The sequence below is a fragment of the Trichosurus vulpecula genome, chromosome 2 (genome assembly GCF_011100635.1).
Source record: "Trichosurus vulpecula isolate mTriVul1 chromosome 2, mTriVul1.pri, whole genome shotgun sequence".
Taxonomy (NCBI): domain Eukaryota; kingdom Metazoa; phylum Chordata; class Mammalia; order Diprotodontia; family Phalangeridae; genus Trichosurus; species Trichosurus vulpecula.
In genome coordinates this window covers 271182192-271203665 of record NC_050574.1, presented here as the reverse complement: position 1 = coordinate 271203665, position 21474 = coordinate 271182192, and the positions used below count along the sequence as shown (strand labels likewise).

Below are 21474 nucleotides of genomic sequence, written 5' to 3'. Positions count from 1 at the left end.
GTTGACCACCCCCTCCTGGATACTTTTTTCTTTATACATGTTAGTGACATTGCACTCTTCTGGTTCTCTCCTCTCCGACCACACTTTCACAGACTCCTTTGTTGGTTCTTTATCCATGTTCCCTCACTAACTGGGTGTCCTTCAAGGCTCTGTCCTGGGTCCCCCCTTCTCTTGATTATAAACCAGGGACTATCACACTATATACATGGACCAAATGGACCCATGGATCCAAATGAGCTGGCTACCTGCTAAATGTAGAAACCATTCTTAGCTCCTTAGCAAAATAAAAGTAAACCAACAGTACAGTCAATCAATTGATACACATTTATTAAGTGCCTAAGATAGCCCCTCCCTCAAAGATCTCATTGTCTCATGGGGGAGAGGGGAAGCAAACAAATATAAACAAATAAGCTCTATACAAAATAAATAGGAAATAAGGGAGGGAAGGCACTTAAATTAAGAGGGGTTGGGAAAGACTTCTTGTGAAAGATGGGATTTTAGTTGGGACTTAAAGAAAGCCAAGAGTTGAGGAGGGAGGGCATTCTAGGCATGTGGCATGGCTTAGAGAAAATGCCTGGAGCTGAGAGATGGAGTGTCATATTCATGAAATAGCTAGGAGGCTAGTATCTTTTTTTTAAAAATGAATTTATTTTTAGTTTTCAACATTCACTTCCATAAGCTTTTGAGTTTTCAATTTTCTCCCCCTCCCTCCCCTCCTCCCTCCTGAAGATGGCATGCAATCTGATATACACTCCACTTATACATTCATATTGAACATATTTTCACATTTGTCATGTTGTAAAGAAGTATTAGAACCAATGGGAGGAACCACAAGAAAGAAGAAACAAAACAAAACAACAAAAGAAAAAAAAGAGAGCAAATAGTATGCTTCAGTCTGCATTCAGACTCTGTAGTTCTTTCTCTGGATGTGGATAGCATTTTCCAACTTGAGTCTTTTGGAGTTGTCTTAGATCCTTGCATTGCTGAGAAGAGCCAAGTCTATGCAAGTTAGTCATTGTACATTGTGGCTTTTACTGTGTATGATGTACTCCTGGTTCTGCTCACTTCACTCAGCATTAGTTCATATAAATCTTTCCAGGTTTTTCTGAAGTCCACCTGCTCATCATTTCTTATAGCAAAATAGTACTCCATTACATTTATATACCACAACTTGTTTAGCCATTCCCCAGTTGATGGGCATACCCTCAATTTCCAGTTCTTGGCTACCACAAAAAGAGCTGCTATAAGTATTTTTGTGCCTGTGGGTCCCTTTCCCATATTTATGATCTCTTTGGGATACAGGCCTAGTAGTGGTATTGATGGATCAAAGGGTATGCACAATTTTATAGCCCTTTGGCTTAGTTCCAAATTGCTCTCCAGAATGGTTGGGTCAATTTCACAACTCCACCAACAATGCATTAGTATTCCATTTTTCCCACATCTTCTCCAATATTTATCATTTCCCTGTTTTGTCCTGTTAGCCAATCTAATAGGTATGATGTGGTACCTCAGAGTTGTTTTGATTTGTATTTCTCTAAATCAGCAGTGACTTAGAGCATTTTTTCGTATGACTATATGTAGCTTTAGTTTCTTCCTCTGAAAACTGCCTGTTGTGAGAAATGTGCTCACTCTAAAAAGAACAATATTCATTGTGAAGCCAGGAAAGTTCTCATTTATTTTACATTCCTACTAAATGGGTTAACTCCCAAATGGAGTACCCTTACTCAGACAAATGCAACTCTTTTTATGCTGTTCCCAATTTGAATTTCCCCCCTTGCTCTCCATTGGTTAGATGCAACCTCCTACTTCAAGTTCTCTTACTTGATATGTTCCCTCTCAGACAGCTCTTTAAACATATGTAACAACCAAGCTTCTGACCTTTTACCCGATTAGAACCCTGGTTCTGCTAGGTCACAGCTCTGATTAGAACCAGTCGCCTCTGATTTACATTCTGTTATCACTCAAAGCTGGGAGTAGTTTTAATCCTGTGGAAACAGAATTCCTTCTTTTGTTTCTCACATTGTTCATACCCTTTGACCGTTTATCAATTGGGGAATGACTTGTATTCTTATAAATTTGACTCAGTTCTTTATATATTTTAGGGACACTGGCTGTAAAAATTACTTTCCAGCTTTCTGCTTCCCTTCTAATCTTGGTTGCATTGGCTTTGTGCAAAACCTTTTCAATTTAAAGTAATAAAAATGATCCATTTTGCATTTTATAATGTTCTCTATCTCTTGTTTGGTCATAAATTCTTTCCTTCTTCATGGTTCTGACAGGTAAACTATTCCTTACTCTCCTAGTTTGCTCATAGTATCAGACTTTATATCTAAAGTCTGACTTTGTCTTGGTACAGAGTGTAAGATGTTGGTCTATGCCTAGTTTCCACCATACTTGTTTTTCAGTTTTCCCAGCTGTTTTTGTTAAATAGTGAGTTCTTATCCTGGAAGCTGGAGTTTTGGGGTTTATTGTATATGGCCAGTATTATTGGATCAAAGAGTACATGTTGGAGAGTAACATGTAAAAAGACTGGAAAGGTAGGAGGGCCCTAGGTTATGAAGGACTTTGAATGCCAAACAAAGCATTTTGTATTTGATCCAAGGGATGATAGGAAACCAGTGGACTTTATTGGGTTGGAGGTGGGGGTGGGAACATGGAGGTGGGGTGACATAATCAGACACGTGCTTTAGGAAAATCACTTCAGTAGCCTCCAGTTGGCGGATGTATTGGAGTGATGAGAGTATAAAAGCAGGTAATTAGCCTGTTGACCCTGTTCCATTCTGTATTACTTGATGAGCTTATTAGCTCCCATGGTAGATTTATCAAATGAAATAATATGTAAAGACACTTTGCAAACCTTAAAGCACCATACAAAATGCTAGGCATTTTATGTTATCATGATTCTCAGATCTGTATATCCAACCTTAGTCTCTTGCTTGAGCTATAGTCATGCTTCTCTTGTTAACATGTCCAAAACACAATTCATTTATCTTTCTTCCTAAACTCTCTCCAAATTTGAACTATCCTATTATTATTATTGAAGGCACCACAATTCCCAATCACCTAGGTTTGTAATCTTTGTGTCATTCTTGACTCCTTACTCTGATTCATGCCACATATCCAGTCTGTTTGCTATATGTTATCATTTTGACCTTCACAACATTTCATGTACATCCCTTTCTCTCTATACAGCTACAACCCTAGTTCAGGCCCTCATTGTCTTCCCCTAGGCTACTGCAATAACTTTCTAATGGTTATCCCTGCCTCGTCTCTTCCTCTTCCAATCCATCTTCTGTTTGCTGCCAGGGGGATTTTTCCAAATCATCGGTCTGATTATGGCACACACACACACACCCCTTGTCCCCCGGTAAGCTCAATTACTTCCTCATTACCTCCAAAATCAAATATAAAATCTTCTGTTTGGCATTTAAAGCTTTTCATCATGTGTCCTCTTCCTTTTCAACTTTTTTGTACTTTATTCCCTTCTACACCCTCTATGATCCAGCAACAGAGGCCTACTTGAAGTTCCTTCAGTAGGACACTTCATTTCCTGACCATGCTCTTGAGTTAGCTGGGCCTCATTCCTGGAATGTTCTGCCCCCTTATCTCTACCTCTTAGCTCCCCTGTCTTTCATCAAGATTCATTTTATATCCTATCTTCTGCAGGACATCTCTCAGAGATCTCACAGCTGCTAATGCCTCCCCCTTTCAGATTACTTTCACCCACTCTTGTTTACATCATGCATGTTGTTTGTTGTCTCCCCTATTAGGATGTACGCACCTTGAAAGAAGGGGCTTTTTGCCTTTCCTTATATCTTCAGCATAATAAGTGATTGTTGACTGAATGAATGACTGCATATGACTACATATGAGTCACTTAAGCTTGCTGAACCCTGGTTTCTCCTTTTGTAAAATGGAGATAAAAACATTTTCACTAGCTATTTTATTTTTTCCAATTACATGTAAATATAGTTTTCCACATTAATTTTTTTTGTAAGATTTTGAGTTCCAAATTTTTCTCCCTCATTCCCATTACCCCCTCCCTAAAGTGGCAAGCAGTCTGATGTAGGTTGTACATGTGCAAACGTTAAACATATTTCCACATTAGTTATGTTGTGGAAAAAGAAATAACCAAAGGAAAAAGCCATGAAAAAAAAAAAACAAAAAAAAAACAAAAAAGTGAACTTAGTATGCTTCAATTGGCATTCAGACTCCATAGTTCTTTCTCTGGGTGTGACAGCATTTTCTATCCATGTGGTTGTTTTGAGGAAAGTACGTGGAAAATTTTGGAGCACTATTGAGCTGTTTTAATGAAAAGATCTTCTTTCCATTTATGACAGAACAAGAGTGACAGTATTTTTTTTAACAATATTGGCCAGAGAAAATATCCAGATAGTTTCTAGATATGTTTGGATACCTTTGTAACTTTGCCACTGTCATCTTTCTGGCCATGTGTGCTGTACATAAATCTTTTTCTCTTGTTCCCTTAAATGTTTTATTGTTGTCATTTGTAGGCGAAATTTGACCAAACTGTCCCTGATCTTCAGCCACATGCTAGCAGAACTAAAAGGGATCTTTCCAAGTGGACTCTTCCAAGGAGATACATTCCGGATAACCAAGGCAGATGCTGCAGAATTTTGGAGAAAAGCTTTTGGAGAAAAGTAAGTCTCAGTGTACTTACTTTGGACCATGGAAAAATAATGTTATTTTAAAATCTTATTTTTATTAATGCCTTTTGTTTTTTCATCATCTTAATTTCCATATATATGTCAGTATCTCTTCCTTTACCTAACGGATAGTCCTCTCTAGCAAAAACTTAAAAAAGAGAAAAAAAAGTTGGAATATAGACTCATGGAAAGAAATGAAGTCATGCAAAGAGAAGTGCACAGAACCAGGACTATATGCAGTCAGTCTAAATGTAAAGAAGAACAAACAAAACAACACCAACAAAAAATTAATCGTGTGCAAATATAATGACCAAGCTTTGCCCTAAAGAAGGGATGAAAAAATGAAGCTCCCTCACTTCTTTACAGGGGTAGAGATTTTATGTACTGTCAGACTCAGCTGATGCACTGGTTAATTTTGCTGCATTTTTCTTTCCCACTCTTTTTAATTCTTTGTTACAATCTGTAGCTCTCTGGGCTTAAGGGGAAAACAACATTTAAAATGCGATTAATATTAAAAAAAATACAAAATTTTTTAAAATGAGAATTGAACCTTTAGTCAACTGTTCTCATTCCAAAATATAATTCAGCTCCACTTAGGGACAGTTGAAATTGCTTTTGAAAAGTGAGAGGTGGGTACTTATTTCTACTTCTCCCTTTATTCTTGATTACCGTCATGCCTAGAATTGTTGACTCTGGGGTTTGTTTCTTTTATTTTTAAATCAGGACAATAGTCCCTTGGAAGAGCTTTCGACAGGCTCTTCATGAAGTACATCCCATCAGTTCTGGACTAGAGGCCATGGCCCTGAAATCCACTATTGATCTGACCTGCAATGATTATATTTCAGTTTTTGAATTTGATATCTTCACACGACTCTTTCAGGTAGGTCAAATAACTAACTGACTGGAACCCTGTACATTTGTATTTTGAATAGCATTTAATTGCAACAAATGTTATTGCTGCTTAAAAGTTTTTTTTTAAACTATTGACTATTAATCATGACATCATTTGGTTGTCATTATATTTTCTACATTGTTTACTTTTAGCACAAGCCTGCACAACCTGTGGCCCACCAAAGGATTTTGGGCAGCCCTCGAAAAATGTAGAGGAACATATTCTCTACATTTTCTATAAGCACCCAAAATCCTTTGGCATGTCCACAGGCCACTTACTGCCCTTGGAGCTGCAAGTTGTGCAAGCCTGTTTTAGCATGAAGATGCCAATTTTCATATAGATTTCTTGAAATTCAATTTCACATTTAGGACCTGCCCTTTCATTCTTTTTTGTGTTAACTAATTTCTCTCTACTATTGACTAGAGCTAATCTCAGATTTCTTGACCTTTTTTTTTTTTTAAAGCAAGGCTAAATTCTCATATAAATATGCACCTTTCTTCGTTCCTCTCTCTTCTCCTCTGTCCCCCGCCGCCATGCATTCTTATTACATATTACTTCCCTTCACACATTTACAATAGTTGGCAGACTATCTTTCTTGCTGTTCTTCATACATGACATTCTGTGTTCCTTGTCCATGCATTTGCTATGTTCTGTGCCTGATAAATGCTTTATTTTCCCTTCTGCCTCATACAGTCTCTAGTTTTCTTCAGAGCTCAACCAAATACTACATCTTCTCTGAGGCCTTTCATGATCACAACTAGTTCATGTCCCCCGACATTCCCTTGTATTTATTTTGCAGGTACTTATGTGTGTACATTCTATTTCCCTGGTAGAAAGAAAGCTTGCTAAAGATAAGGACTGTTTCATGTTTGTCTTTTTATCCCCAGCACCTCACATTGTGTCTAGAACCTTAGCAGGTACTTATAACTGCTTATTGATATGCCTAGTATCATCCTATATCTCTTTTGCCCTTTGTAGCTAAATTCCTTGAAAAGATCATCTACAATAGGTGCGCCCACTTTCTCTCCTTATAATCTAGCTTGTCAATTTATTATTCCACCAAACTGGAAACTTCCCCAAAATTACTACTAATCTGTTGCCAAATCCAGCACTGTTGCTCACTCTCTTCTCCTTAATATTCTTTCTAGGTTTTCAGGATACTGCTCTCTCCTGGTTCTCCTCCTACCTATCTAACAGTTTCTTCTCTATCTTCTTTGCTGGAACCTCTTCTAGATCACACCCTCTAACCATAGGTGTCCCTCAAGGTTCTGTCCTAGGCCCCCTTCTCTTCTCTCTTTATACTACTTCATTTGGTGATTTCATCGGCTCCCAAGGATTTAATTAGCATCTCTATGTTGATGATTCTTAATTCTACCTTTCCTGCCCCAGCCTCTCTGCTGACCTACAAACTCACTTCTCCAACTGCCTTTCAGACATCTTGTCTTACATGTCCAGTAAACATCTTAAATTAAACATGTCCAAAACAGAACTCATTATCTTTCCCCTTAACCCTTTCCCCACCTCCTTCCATTTTATAATAGAGGATAACACCATTTTCCAGTCCCTCAGGCTCCCAGCCTAGTCATCATCCTGGATTCCTCACTATCTTTCACCCCCCCATCCAAGCTGTTACCAAGGCCTGTTGATTTTACCTTTGCAACTTTTTTCCTCTGACACTCCATCCTCTAGTGCAGGCCCTCATCATGTCGTGTCTTGATTATTACCATAGCCTGCTGGTGAGTCTGCCTTCCTTAAGTCTCTCCCCACTCTAGTTCATCCTCCAACCAGCCACTAAAGCGATGTTGTTAAAGTGCAGGTCCAGTCATGTCAACCCTCTACTCAATATACTCCAGTGACTCCCTGTTACCTCCAGGATCAAATGCAAAATGCTCTATTTGCCATTCAAAACCCTTCATAACCTAGCCCCATCCTACCTTTCCAGTCTTTTTATACCTTACTCCTTGATATATACTCTTTGATCCAGTGACACTGGCCTCCTTACTGTACCACGAACAACATACTCCATCTCTTGACTCTGGGCATTTCCACTGGCTGTTCCTAATACCTAGAACACTTCTTCCTCTGCTCCTATTACTGGGGTCCCTGACTTCCTTTAAATCCCAACAAAAATCTTACCTTCTACAGGAAACCTTTCTCAACTCTTCTTAATTCCAGTTGCTTCCCTTTGTTAACTATGTCCTACTTGCTGTATATAGCTTGCTTCGTATATATTTGTTTGTATGCTATCTTTCCAGTGGTGTAAGCTCTTTGAGGGCAGGAACTATCTTTTGTCTCTTTTTATATCCCCTGCACTTAGGCATTTAGTAGGCAATTAATAATTGTTTATTGATTGATAATCTGTGATTACTCTTGTTTCTTTAGCCTTGGTCGTCTTTGCTCAGGAATTGGAATAGCCTTGCTGTGACTCATCCAGGTTATATGGCTTTCCTGACATATGATGAAGTGAAAGCCCGGCTCCAGAAATTCATTCACAAGCCTGGAAGGTTAGCACCCTATAGAAATTTGTCTTACATGTTCTCTTATGGCTTCTGTTGAAATATAGGAAGCAGAATTTTGACTTTGGTATCCAGTTACCAAGATTTCACCGTTAGATTGAGGTTTAAAGAAACAGATGGAAAATTTTGCTATGGTAATCTGAAAATTGTTTCAAGTTATGAATATTAAGTTAACAGCCTCATTGTTTTTTATCTGGAGGCATGAAAGAAGTTATCCTTGATGATTTGTAAAGCAGATTTTTTCATTTCTTTCTTGCCTGCCACCCTCATTTCAGCATATTTTAAAACCTTTCTCTGTCTGTCCTCAGCTACATTTTCCGACTGAGCTGTACAAGGCTGGGTCAGTGGGCCATCGGCTATGTCACTGCTGATGGGAATATCCTCCAGACGATCCCTCACAACAAACCTCTCTTCCAGGCGCTGATCGATGGCTTTAGAGAAGGCTTGTGAGTAGCTATTTATCATTCAGTGGTGTCTAGGAACTTGAGGGGCTAAAGCACCATTCCATGGCTTTGTTTCATGTTCTTTCTACAGGTTGACTAGGAGAGTATATTGATAGAGTTTATTGTCTTGGCCTTCCCATTATGTTGAGCTTGGTTTCATTTGGGGTATTGAGCTTTCTTGGATTTCATTATTTGATTTTCTATTTCTTTATGAGCAAGGGATTATCTATTGTTTTTTATCTGACAAAGTTTCAAAAAGAGAATAAATTAACAATGATGTTTACTTGACCATTTCACATTATAGCCACATCGTAGGACAGTATCTTAGTGATTGAATGTTCCTGAGAGTTCAGTTTAACAATATTTTAAAACCATGTCCATTCATGTCCTAACTTCTTTCTGATTAAACAGAATTTATGTAAGGCATTTGACTCTAAACTCTTGCTGGTTGGCATGGCGGACTTCAAATGTATCATAGTCATTATTTCTTCAGGAGGCTGAGCTGCTTCTCTGTTGACATACGTAGAGTATAACAAGAAGTGACTGAATGTCTCCTAAAAGGATGAGGAAGGCCAATTTTCCTCTTGGTCTTTGTGTGGAACCCACAGAAACATGAGCAAAAGAGGTTGTTGCCTCTGCTCTAAACCTTGCAGCAACGAATGCTTGAAGATCTCAGTGACTTAGCCTGTTTTCTTCATCTTTAAAATAGATTTTTGTCAATGTAGTAGTAATCAGGTGCTCAAGGACATTTGAGTCCTTTGTTTAAAAAGAAACTCCCAACAAGAACTAATATCTTTTTTAACTATCATATGGAAAAATGCCAACTCCTCTCCCTGTCTGTCATAATGTTCCATTATAATTTTCCTGTGCATCCTAGGAAGAAACATCACTATAATATCAGTATAACATCATCATCTCAGAATTGCTTGGAGTCATTTTACTCTCCTTAGAAACTCATGTGAATTTTGTCTTTGCCTCTCTTCTGTTTTTTTGTATCATCAGTCATTAGTAATTTAGTTTGAAGTCAAACATTTAAGTGGCTACATTTGCAAGATAGTGTGCATAGTTGCTGCAAATGAGAAGATTAAGAAAAGATAAAACCTCTACCCTTTAAGGAGCTTACAATTTAATAGGAGAGGTAAGACACATGCAGAGGTAACTGTAATAAAATCAGAATAAGATTACTTATGTTTGGAGGGATCAAGCATGAGAGATTTAAGGAAGGGATGGATCACGTCTGCTTAGATAGATCTTGGAAGGCTTCAAGGATGAAAGTGCTATCTCTGCTGGGCCTTAAAGGAATAAACGGGATTTTTCAATAGGCGAAAGTTTGAGAGAACCTGTTCTACAAATTCTAAAGTGCTGACATCCATGTCTTCTTTATTAGCTTTATTTCTTAACAGTAATACACAAGACTAGTCATGTAATCACAGAAAATAAAAAGAACATTGAGTCTTGTTTTATTTATCTATTTATTTTTTAGCTATTTGTTTCCTGATGGACGGAATCAAAATCCAGACCTGACTGGCTTATGTGAGCCTACTCCTCAAGACCACATTAAAGTTACCCAGGTTAATTGCATATTTGTTTCTTTGTAATAATTTCCCTATTCTCAAAAATTAACCCATTGAATTCATTAGTTCAGTTTTATGAGAAGGAACTAAGTCAATTGTGCGAAGTTTCAAAGTATAGTGTCCATCTTGGACTTGTTTGGAATACCGTCTGAGAACTCTCTTTTTGTTGGGGGAGTGGGGTTTGAGGCAGTTGGAGGTTAGTGACTTTCCAGGGTCACAGGACAGTGCTCTATCCACTGTAGCTATTTTTGTTCTGATAACTTTTATTAAACCAGTAATTTTATGTATTTTTTCACACTAGTCTTGTCATTATATTTCCTTATAGACCAATAGCACAAGGAATAGATGTGCTAGTTTTAAAGGAAGAAACTCTGAGCATTCCTTTAGAATTGATTTTTTATTTTACTCTAGGAAGACCTATGAAACAAGTAATGTCTTTTTGAGTGATCTTTATTTTAGGATGTATGGTTCTAGCAGACTCAAGTGAACTTTGTTTTCTCTCATAAGGAACAATATGAATTATATTGTGAGATGGGCTCCACTTTCCAGCTATGTAAAATATGTGCTGAAAATGACAAAGATGTGAAGATTGAACCTTGTGGCCACCTCATGTGCACATCCTGTCTTACAGCTTGGCAGGTAGGATCCAAATCCTACATTCTCAAAGTCAAGATAGTCCCTGCACAAATTTTTTTTTTTTTGCTTTTCAGCCCTTTTTCAGATAATAAAAGCATGACCTGTGATTGGTAGGTTTACATTTTAAATGTCTATCTAGTTTTCATCACTATATAATCTATTTTATACTGTCTGGATATGTTAAGACATTTTAAATACTTTCAGATGTCTGAGACTGTCACTAATCTCTTTCTTTACAGGAATCAGAAGGTCAAGGTTGCCCTTTCTGTCGGTGTGAAATTAAAGGTACAGAGCCCATCGTAGTGGATCCCTTTGATCCCAGAGGAGGGGGTGGCCTGCTTAGGCAAGGAGCAGAGGGAGCTCCATCACCAAATTATGATGACGATGATGATGAAAGAGCTGATGATTCCCTTTTCATGATGAAGGAACTGGCCTGTGCCAAGGTAATACTTCAACTAGGAGACTTAATTGAGTTATTCTGTGAATCAATAGATCATTTGGTGCAAAACAAAGTATTTAAGAATTGTATCCTGGCTTTGGTTTACCCAGATATTTTGGTTGATAAAATAGGATAGGGACATTCAATCAATGAATAAGTAATTACTAAGTACCTGCTATGTGCCAGGCACTTTTGCTAGGGGTTAAGGATATAAATAAAATGAATGAAAATCTTTGTAGGTCTTCTATAATATTCTATTATCTTGTTTGTAAAATAGAAAATCTTCATAGGATCAGAAGTTTAGAGCTGGAAGGCACTTGATAGATTATCTAGTCCAACCCTTTCATTTACAGAGGGGAAAACCAAAGTCCAATAAGATGAATAAGTTTGTCCAAAACTGCAGATCTGCTAAGTAGCAGAGCTGGCATTTAATCTAAGGCCCTCTAATTTCAAATCTAGTGGTCTTTCCACTGTACTGTGCTTCCTCAGATTATGATCTATATTCCACATAAAATAGTAGAAAACAACTATTATGTCACTGCTAGGTCTTTGTCCAAGTGAAGCACCTCTAATGCCTTTATCATTCTAATTACATTTATATAATGCTTTAAGGTGCACAAAGGGATTTCTGGGACTTTTTTTTTTTCTTAAATCAAGGAAATGGACCTTATTTGTTTCTGACCAAGGAAAAGTTACTTCTCTGTCAGAGAACATCATCTTTTTTCAAAAATCATATGTGTTGTTTCTGGAGAGATAAATAGAGAGCAGTGAAGACATAAAGATTTGGATTTTTATTTATTTTTAAAATTATTTATTTTTTATTTTCTTATTATTTACTTATATTTATTATTTATTTTATTATTATTTATTTTATCTGAACTTAAAAGACCCAAAAAACTTCCAAACCATATATCCTTATATATTCAAATATTGATGTTCTTTGGAGTCTCCCATCATTGGTGACCCAACTGGATACCCCAATCCGCTAATGGTTTGAAATATAGTACTTGCATGATCTGAATGGTGAGATTGAGTGACAGTGGATAAGGGAGAGGTCCAACAAGCTGGTCGTTTGGTGATGAATTTTTGGGCCACATGAAGCAAAGAAAAGTAGAAGATGGCCCTCAGGAATTGGAATAGTGTAAGGCAGGGATGGGGAACCTGTGGCTTCTAGGCTGCAGGTTCCCCACCTCTGGTAAGCAAAATAAGACTAAGAACTGATTTCAAAGATGAGGAAAAAATATAAAAGAACTTTTAATGGACATGAAGGTGAATTATAAATGTTATAATTTATATGGCAGAATGAATTTGAAAACCCAACAATTTACTTTATACAGGAAACTGATTTCAGGCACAGTCATAAAAACTGAGGAGCAGGAATAAAATTAATGTATTTCAAATAGTTCCAGAAGAACAGGATTACAGTCACAATTTCAGGTAGGGCAACAATAAAAGGTGACGAGAGAGAGAGAGAAACAGTATTAAGTATATTGTTCTTAAAAGCACTGTGGAAGACAAAAAAATATGGGGGGAGGGGTCCTTCATTATACAAGTATTCATTATACATATATATATATATATATATATATATAATAAAATGAATGAAAATCTTCATAGGTCTTCTATAATATTCTCTTACCTTCTTTGATAGAAAATCTTCATAGGATCAAAATTTTATTTTACAAACAATATATACAAGTATTCATTCTCACAGTCAAGGAATTACATTTTGTTTTGGAATTCTTTCTACCAATGCACTTTGGAAAAGGAAAGCTGGGAAGGGAATAAGCATTTATGTAGTACCTACTACTTGCCAAGTATTGTACCAAGTGCTCTATAAATAATAATTCATTTGATCCTCATAACAACCTTGTGAGTTAGGTGCTGTTATTATCCCCATTTTAAAGTTGAGAAAACTGAGGTTAACAGAGGTTAAGTGACTTGCCCAGGTCATACAACTCTGGATGTGTCAGAGACCAAGCTTGAACTTAGGTTTTCTAGACTCCAAGGTCAGATTTTTATCAACCACTCCACACTGCCTTCCTTTAAGATTGTATATGCAAATGTCATAGGAAAACACAAGTTGTGCATAGAGAAACAAAAGTCATCATAACATGAAACCATTAAAAAACTGATTGCTTGTAAATCAGTTTCCACTTAAACATCCCTCCCTACCTAAAACCAGCATCTAGCTTGTCAGTGTCAATTTCTTTGTTTGTAGTCTGGATGAATGGCTGCCTATCGGTACTCCAGAAGAGAATTATTTTGGATATCAAAGGATAAAGAGATTAAGGGAGACTCTTTGGGAAAATTTATGAAGTCCTTAAAGATCATAAAGATCATAGTTCATTAAATAACTAATAGAGGAACTAAGCAAAATACATAGACCCAAGTGGAGACCAATGAACTGAGCCATAACTAAGAATTCCGGAACCTGGAAGAAATTCACTGAAGGGACCAATTTAAATGTGGACATTTCTGTGCTTAGTTGTAATCCACTTGAGACAGAGGTCATAGACGGTGAGGTTGAGGAACTAGGGGGCCATTATGTTCAAAGGGGCCAGATGCTGAACTTACTGAGGAGGAGGGAGAGCGACCTGAAGGTTCGTAGATGAATCTGCCACAAAGATTTAGGCAGAAGAGAGTTTGTTGCTGAGTGATAATAGCAAGAGGAGGGAGAGTCTGAAGGTGGCATTCAGGGAGCAAAGGAGCATACCAGTTTCTCTTCCTGACAGTATGTGTCAGGAAGTGAGAGAGAAGCAGTGTCCAGATTTGAGGAGACTACCAAGAGATGTGATATCCTCAAGGGAAATTGAGGTTTTTGGAAGTACCAGCAAATGGAAGAAATGTGAGAAAGAGGTCTAAAATGAAGTTTGTTAATGAAAGAGGAATATTCCAGAGGATGCAGTTGGAAAAGAAGACAAAGAAGGATAAGGGACTGGAATAGGTTAGAGCTGATCTGAATAAAGATGAGACTGGGGAGAAGTAGCTGGGGAAAAGGATTTCCGATGTGGAGAGAAAGCTAGCGAGACCCTAGAGAGATAGTCTGACCTGCATTATGGTTGGAGAGATGATAGCTCATACCTTTCTCCCTAATTTCCACAGAAAGAAATCCTGCTTTCATGCCCTTTCTGCTACTGCCTTCCCTCCCAAGCTCTACAAGTTAGAGGCCAATGAAAGACCCCAAGGTTAGAGGCACAAGAATGATAGTCTTCAGTGGGGAGGAAACCTATTATCCTACCAAGATGTTAGCACTTGGGCAAAACCTTGACTGCCTCATCCAGGTTAGGGTTCTAAAAACATTTTCAGGGCAGCTAGGTGGCCAAGTGAGTGGAGCACCAGCCCTGGAGTCAGGAGGACCGGAGTTCAAATCCGGCCTCAGACACTTGACACACTTACTAGCTTGGGCAAGTCATTTAACCCCAATTGCCCTGCCTTTCCCCTCCAAAATAAAAAAAAGAAATTAAAAATCTAAAAACATTTTTAATAATTAGTTGGTCAAAGAAGACATAAAAATTATAAATAGTGGATAACAATAATGCAGTATACCAAAATTTATGGGATATAATTAAAGAAGTCCTCTAAAAATTTTCTACCTCTAAAGATTTTTAAAATAGGAAAACAAATGATGAGCAAACTGATGGTGCAATTTTAAAAACAAAAAAGTTGACAAGTCAGGTGAGAGGTGTGCAATTGAAAAATACAACTCACGGGAAAAAATCAAGATGAAAAATTCATTTTAGGGCATGCAATTGACTGAGGGCTAACCTTGTGAGTTAGTTGATTAGTGCACATATATATCTTATTCACTACAGATGAGCTGGGCCCAGAACTGAAGGAGGAAAAGAATGGGCTTTGAACCATTTGGGAAGTTATGCAGCACTTCCCATGACCCCAGGGTAATCCCTATCATAAAAGCCTGTTTTTAAAATACCTATATTTTCCTGGCATTGCTATATTGTTGCAAAGGAATCGAAATTGCAAACAATACTAGAAAGACAAGTGAACTATATAGCACGTTACTCATACTGCTACTTGTACACTTGTCACCATCTAATTGAACCTTATTTTTCTCCAGTTGCTTTCCTCCTATGATTCTCCCTTTCTGTTGTACTCTTAGGAAGCCCTGTTCTGTTGTTAACTTCTGTTCATCCTAGTTCTCTTTTCATATTCTTTCCATCTTCTTGTAGTCACAGAAACTTTGCTCTTTGTGATGATCTTTTCTGGGGCTGACTTTTCTTATGTGCCCTAATACATGGGGCAGGATGGTGAGCTTTAGCATATTCCCTGCTCAGATGTTCATTCCATCAGTCAGTATCACCCAATCTAGATACTTGTTGCCATGATACCACCCTCCACATCACTTTCCTTCCTCTCAAAGAATTCAGTACCTAACTTGTAGTTTTCCCTCCCTGCCTTAACCCTTGCCTTCATACTTGGAAATTTCTGTTTACGTTTGGATGTCTCCTTGAACATGCTGGGCTCCCAGTTCATCAACCAAATTAACTCCCATGATCTATAGCTTCACTTCACTTCTGCCCCTTAGGGATGATCATACTCTTAATCACACCATCATTCATAATTGTGCCAGCTTTATGATTTTGAACTTTGAAATTCTCCTCTGTGATCCTAAGTTCCTCTTATTCCATTTTTCCTTCTGCCTCCTGCTTCCTCTGAACCTTAGTCTTTATCTTTACCATAAGCTTCAGCCCTGACTATTCTTTCCTGACCTTTTGGTCCCTTATTCCAGCCAAGCCTTCAATCTCTTCTCTTAGCGGCATTGAACCTATCATCTACCAAATCAATTAAACATTTTTCACCATCCTTGTTATCTTTAGCCCCTTGTGATTTTGAAGAACTTCAACCCTGGATCACCCTAACAAAACTATTAAACACTCGTGGAGGAAGTCATACCACTCAAGTATTTCTCTGATGTCATAAGCTTGGAAGTTCTCTCAACCTACCAGTGCCGACATATGCTGTAACTCTTAACCATGTCCTCCCACAAGTCACTCACATGGTCTAGCCTCTGGAGGTCTTCCTCACTTTCTGCTCATATTGTAAGAGCACCAGTGAACCACTCTGGCTGTCTACCTTTCTTTCCTCATTTTGTGACCAGCCCTTCTTCTCTTACTATCATACAATTCCCTGATGACATTTTTTTACTCCTGTTCATCAAAGTTACTCGCTGGTTATATTTTGCAGTCTGTTCATACCTGTTATGTGTCTCTCCATTGCCTCTGAGTGAGATTCATTTTTAATTCTTTGGAGATTGTTGTATTCATGTGTAGTTGCTAAATAGCAGCAATAATAGAATTTTGATATTATTGATATTTGTTCTCATGGGAAGCTAAAGTCATTGTAGGAGCTTTGCAGTTTTTTGGAGGCAATCTGTCTGCTCACTTTCCTTCTCTTGTTCAACTCTGTGACCAAATAACTTTCCATCTGTGCTGTCTGTCCCAAATATACATACTGATGGACAAGCCCTGCAGGTTATCTATCCTAATGCTTATTTTAATATGGAAAATAGACATTCTTCTTCTCCTTGGGTAGGAAATTGGGAGTCACTGGTAGCTTTTAAGTTTAGTCTGGATTGCATTAGAGATAGACTAGACATAATAACCTAAGCCTCAATTGATGATCTGGACTAGGGAATGATAGCAGTAGGAATGGATAGAAAAGAATCGATGTGAGATTTCTAGGGGAAAAGTGACATGATAACTGTGACTAGATGAGGAAATGAAATAAGTTAGCTTAACCTATTATAAAATTTAGATCAATTTTATTCTCTCATCCCTAAGCAGTACTGCTTTATGGTTTATTCTGTTGCCTTGTCAGCAGGAATTGAGCCTTTTCTCTAAACAAAGAAATAAGCACAAGCCACTCCAGAAGATGAGATTTGCTGTCTTCCTTCTCTTCTTTCCCCTTCCGCTCAGCAATAATGACTGGTCTAAGTGCAGGGCATGCTGTTTTTGTTAAGGAAATATATGGGCTGTCATCTTATTATGAGTACATTCAGTATAAGTTTGACTATTTTCTGTCGGTTTTGCTTTCTGTTGTGAATGCAGAGAGGCATTTTGCATGGGTCATTGTGCCAAATGCTTATCTGTTCATCATGCTGCTTTGTGCAGGAAGATGGAAAAAGCTTTACATTTGTTTCAAATAATTTGAAGCCTATTTTTTAACTTTAAAGGATAAGTGTTAATTCTATTTACTGGATTGAAGTAGCATGTTTCTTTAAAAGAATTGAAGATGCTCGTCAGTTTAAAAAAATCATCTGTAAATGTTTCATTCACCTTCTTCAGGATTCAACAAACTTGATCATCAGCACACTTCTGTTAGGTGCAAAACACTGTCCAAGTGTGTGGGGAAATACAAAGATAAAACTTGGTCCTTCATGGAACTCATAGTCTAGTATGGGCTTTTGGAATATCATGTATCATAGTTACTTGTGTAAGTGTATGAGAGAAGTGTAATTGAAGTACTTTGTGAAGTCTGAGTGGATCCTTACTGGCTGGGGATGATTTTATAGAAGACATGGCACTGGGGCTGTGAAAAGCAGGTGGTAACACAGTCCTAGTGTAGCATTAGCAAAGGCACAGAGATGGATGATAACAGCCTAAGACATCTGTTACCATTGGAAAGTAGTCCAGCTCCTTTGAAGCATATAGCACACATGAATGAGGAAGGAAAAGTGGAAGAGTGGAAATCTGAAATGTGCGCCGGATGGTGAAAATGGTAGGGCCTTGAATGGAAAGCTCAGGAGTTGGACCTTTTTTTTCAGTGGCCATAAAATGCTATTGAAGGTCTTTAAATAGGAAGATGCCTGGATATATGCGTGAATTCTCTTTTAGTCTCTATCTGTATAAAGAAGCCCTATAAAGCATACTTTACGTAGACTTGGATCTACTTTCTTGTCCTAAAGACATTATTTTTCCTGGTGATTTGCTCAGGTTGATATCTTCTTGCTCCTTCCCTATCTTTTCATGGATTACATTTTTAACCTTGAAAAGCATTAGTAGTTAAGCTTTCTTGAAAGAAAGCAGTAGAAAAACAAGAAAGAGCAATTTAGCAAAGATTTTTCCACTTGCAGTGGAATGAGCTCTTAAAGGACAGCAACAACATGAGAGAAAAGTTAAAGCTCTTTCTTCTTCCAAATATATTCTCTGATAGCTAGCTGGTTGGTGTTTATGGGTTGAGTGCCCTCTCATGGTGGCATGAAGGCAGTAAAGTCCCAGTAGAAATTTATCATTGATTCTGGAAGAATATCTTTTTCAGTAGGGGTTTGGATGACTAGTCCTGTGTTTGTGTGGCAGTTGCTAGACACTGCTTTGGAGAAAATCAGTGTTATTTTGGTGTAGTTTTTTTCTCCCTAGAACATGAAAATCCTTGAAACAAACTTTTTATTTTAGGTTGAACGGCCTCCTTCTCCATTTTCCGTGGCTCCACAAGCTTCTCTTCCTCCAGTGCCGCCGCGACTGGATCTTTTGCAACAGCGAACATCCATTCCCTCAGGTGCTTCTAGTCCTGGAAGTGCTTCTAAGGTAAAGACTTTTCTATCTCTGCCATTTCCCTGCAGGCTTTTTAGTGCTGAGCAGGTGGATGCTTACCATTTTCCATTATGTCTCAACAGGTTACCACTGGCTCCCTTCATAAGGACAAACCTTTGCCAATCCCTCCCACACTTCGAGATCTCCCTCCTCCACCTCCTCCAGATAGACCACATTCCATTGGCGCAGAGAGTAGGCCTCAGAGACGCCCACTACCATGTACACCAGGCGACTGTCTGTCCAGGGACAAACTTCCCCTTTTTCCTTCTGGCCACCCCGGGGAATCATGGCTTCCCCGGCCAATACCCAAAGTACCTACAGCTACCCTAAGTCCTGGTGACCCCTGGTCAGGCAGAGAATTGACCAACCGGCACTCGCTTCCTTTTTCACTGCCTTCTCAGATGGATCCCAGAGCTGATGGTCTTAGGCATGGAAGCACCTTCAGCCTGGATGCCCCAGTGGTGAGTCAGTTTTTCTATGAGTGTCTGTGTATAGAGCACTGGGAGTAGGTACTCTGGGGAATACAAAGCATATATTAGGGGAAACATGTACCCAGGCAACTATACTGTAATATAAAGGCCACATAAGAACAGAGACAATAATTCCTAAAAGAGTTTGGAGATGGAAGAGATCATTTCCATTGAAGATGATCTGGGCTTTGAAGGATGGGTAGAACTTGTAAATGGGAGGGAGAGTTTCCCAAGTTTAGGAGAGAATCAAGAAAATGCAGGGTCTTTTTCAGGAATGATAAATAGACTGGTTTGGAGTAGACAGTCCGTGGGTGAGAGTAGTAGAAAATAAGACCAAAAAGAGTGGCTGGAATCATATGGGAAGGTTGTGGCTTCAGGCCAAGGAGGGTGGACTTCATTCTCTGGACGGTGAAGAACTATGGAGATTGTTGAGCAGTGTGTATTTGACATAGTAAAAGTGATCGTGTAGGAAGATTAATTTTTTGGCAGTGTGAAAGATGATTGGGAGAGGAGGTGGCATGCTAGGTAAGGAGGATACAAGAGCTGAGATGGAAGCACGATCTGGGATGTTCTTCTATAAGTGACCATTTGAACTGGGATCAGTTACTTAACCTCTCTGGGCTTCCATTTTTTCATCTGTGAAATGAGGGGGGTGAACTAGATGATCTTTAAGGTCATTTCCATTTCTAAATTGATGTTGTTAAGTGATTACAATTGTATAATTCATTAAGTACCTACTGCATATAGAGCGTATGGTGCTAGGTGCTGGCAGATACAGTTTGTTGTAAAGTTGTTTTTCAGTTGTATTGACTCTTTGTGACCCCATTTGGACATTTTCTGGGCAAAGATACTGGATCAGTTTGCCATTTCTTTCTCCAGATCATTTTACAGATGAGGAAGCTGAGGCAGAGACAGGTGACTTGCCCAGAATCACACAGTTAGTAAGTGTCTGAAGCCAGATTTGAATTCAGGAAGAAGAGTCTTCCTAACTCTAAGCCCAGTACTCTATCCACTGTGCTGCCTAGCTGTCCCAGAAATACATAGTTTAGGCAAATTATAAACCTGCCCTCATGGAATTTATAGTCCAATAGTGTGATAGGATAAGCATATACAAATAACTGGAACACAATAATATACCTGTATAAGAAAGGTGTTAGTAGAATGTTATGTGAGGCCCATGGGAGTAGAAGAGTAGGGAGTCGTTAGTGATTGGGGGTATCAGGGAAGGAGGGTACCCCCTGGGTAAGTAACATTTGAGATGGGCTCGAAAGAATGAATAGAAATTCAACAGACAGAAACCTTTCAGGCAGCAAGGAATGATGATGAGTAATGGGCATTCCAAGCATAGGAATCATAGGCCAGAGACATAGAGATGGGTTACTACAGGACGTGTGTGGAGAGCACTAAGTTAGTCCACTTTGACTAAAGTGTGAATTACATGAAGACAACAGATTGGGGAGAAGGAAGAGCTGGGAACGGTAAGAGATAAAGTTGGAAAGGTGGAACAGTGCTGGATTATGAAGAGCCTTGATTGCCCTTCTAAAGAAGTTTGAACTTAATTCTGTAGGAAATAGGGAGGTGTTGAAAGGTTTTAAGCAGAGGACTTGTAAATTTTTTTTTAAAAGTCTGGTAGTTGTGTAAAGGATGGTTTAGAGGGGAGTAGAGAGTGGAGTTAGGAACCTGGTCCGATGCCATTGAGGTAGACCAGCAGTTGGTAATGAAAACCTGTACTTGGGTATAGTGGCACTGGAAATAGAGAGAAGGGAGTAAAGAGTTGAAGCTGCAGAGCTCAGATGGTGTGTGTTATGTAGTGACTGATTGGATAGGTGATTGGAAGGAGAGGAAAAGGGAGATTGGGTCAGGATGGTAAAGCATGGAGAGTAGTGGTGAGAATAGGAAGAAGAGAATATGTACAAGAATGACTGCAGAGGAAAAAAGAATAGAGTTTGCTCACTATGTAGAGAGAGTCAAAGAGGTTTTAAGTTTGGACAACTGGTTCAAGATTTGAGTTTTAAGTGCCGCAAATCATACTGAATGAGAGGCCTGAAGGAAAGAACAGATGGATGTAATTTTTCAGAATTGTTCTGGTTGGGGCATAGTCAAGATGGAGGAGTGAAAGGTCACAACTGCCAAATCTCCCCCAAAATCTCCCGTAAAACTAGCACAGAAAATGCTAAACAGAATTCGGAGCAGGAAAACTAGCAAAAAGTCAAAGTGAGTCATTTTTCTAACCCAGGGCAGCTTAAGAAGACAGAAAGAGAAGTCTGTGACTGGGGCGGGGCCTGGC

General features: G+C 38.6%; 1 protein-coding gene across 1 annotated transcript in view; it reads left to right on the top strand.

The window, feature by feature from the left end:
• The window catches only part of CBL (Cbl proto-oncogene), an 86981-nt gene that overhangs the window by 58804 nt on the left and 6703 nt on the right, over nt 1-21474 (top strand). The window contains exons 3-11 of the mRNA XM_036744747.1: nt 4515-4661; nt 5391-5547; nt 7942-8063; nt 8384-8521; nt 10002-10089; nt 10600-10731; nt 10968-11171; nt 18580-18711; nt 18801-19178. Coding sequence (XP_036600642.1) covers nt 4515-4661; nt 5391-5547; nt 7942-8063; nt 8384-8521; nt 10002-10089; nt 10600-10731; nt 10968-11171; nt 18580-18711; nt 18801-19178 — 1498 coding nt within the window. The remainder of the gene's footprint in view (nt 1-4514; nt 4662-5390; nt 5548-7941; nt 8064-8383; nt 8522-10001; nt 10090-10599; nt 10732-10967; nt 11172-18579; nt 18712-18800; nt 19179-21474) is intronic.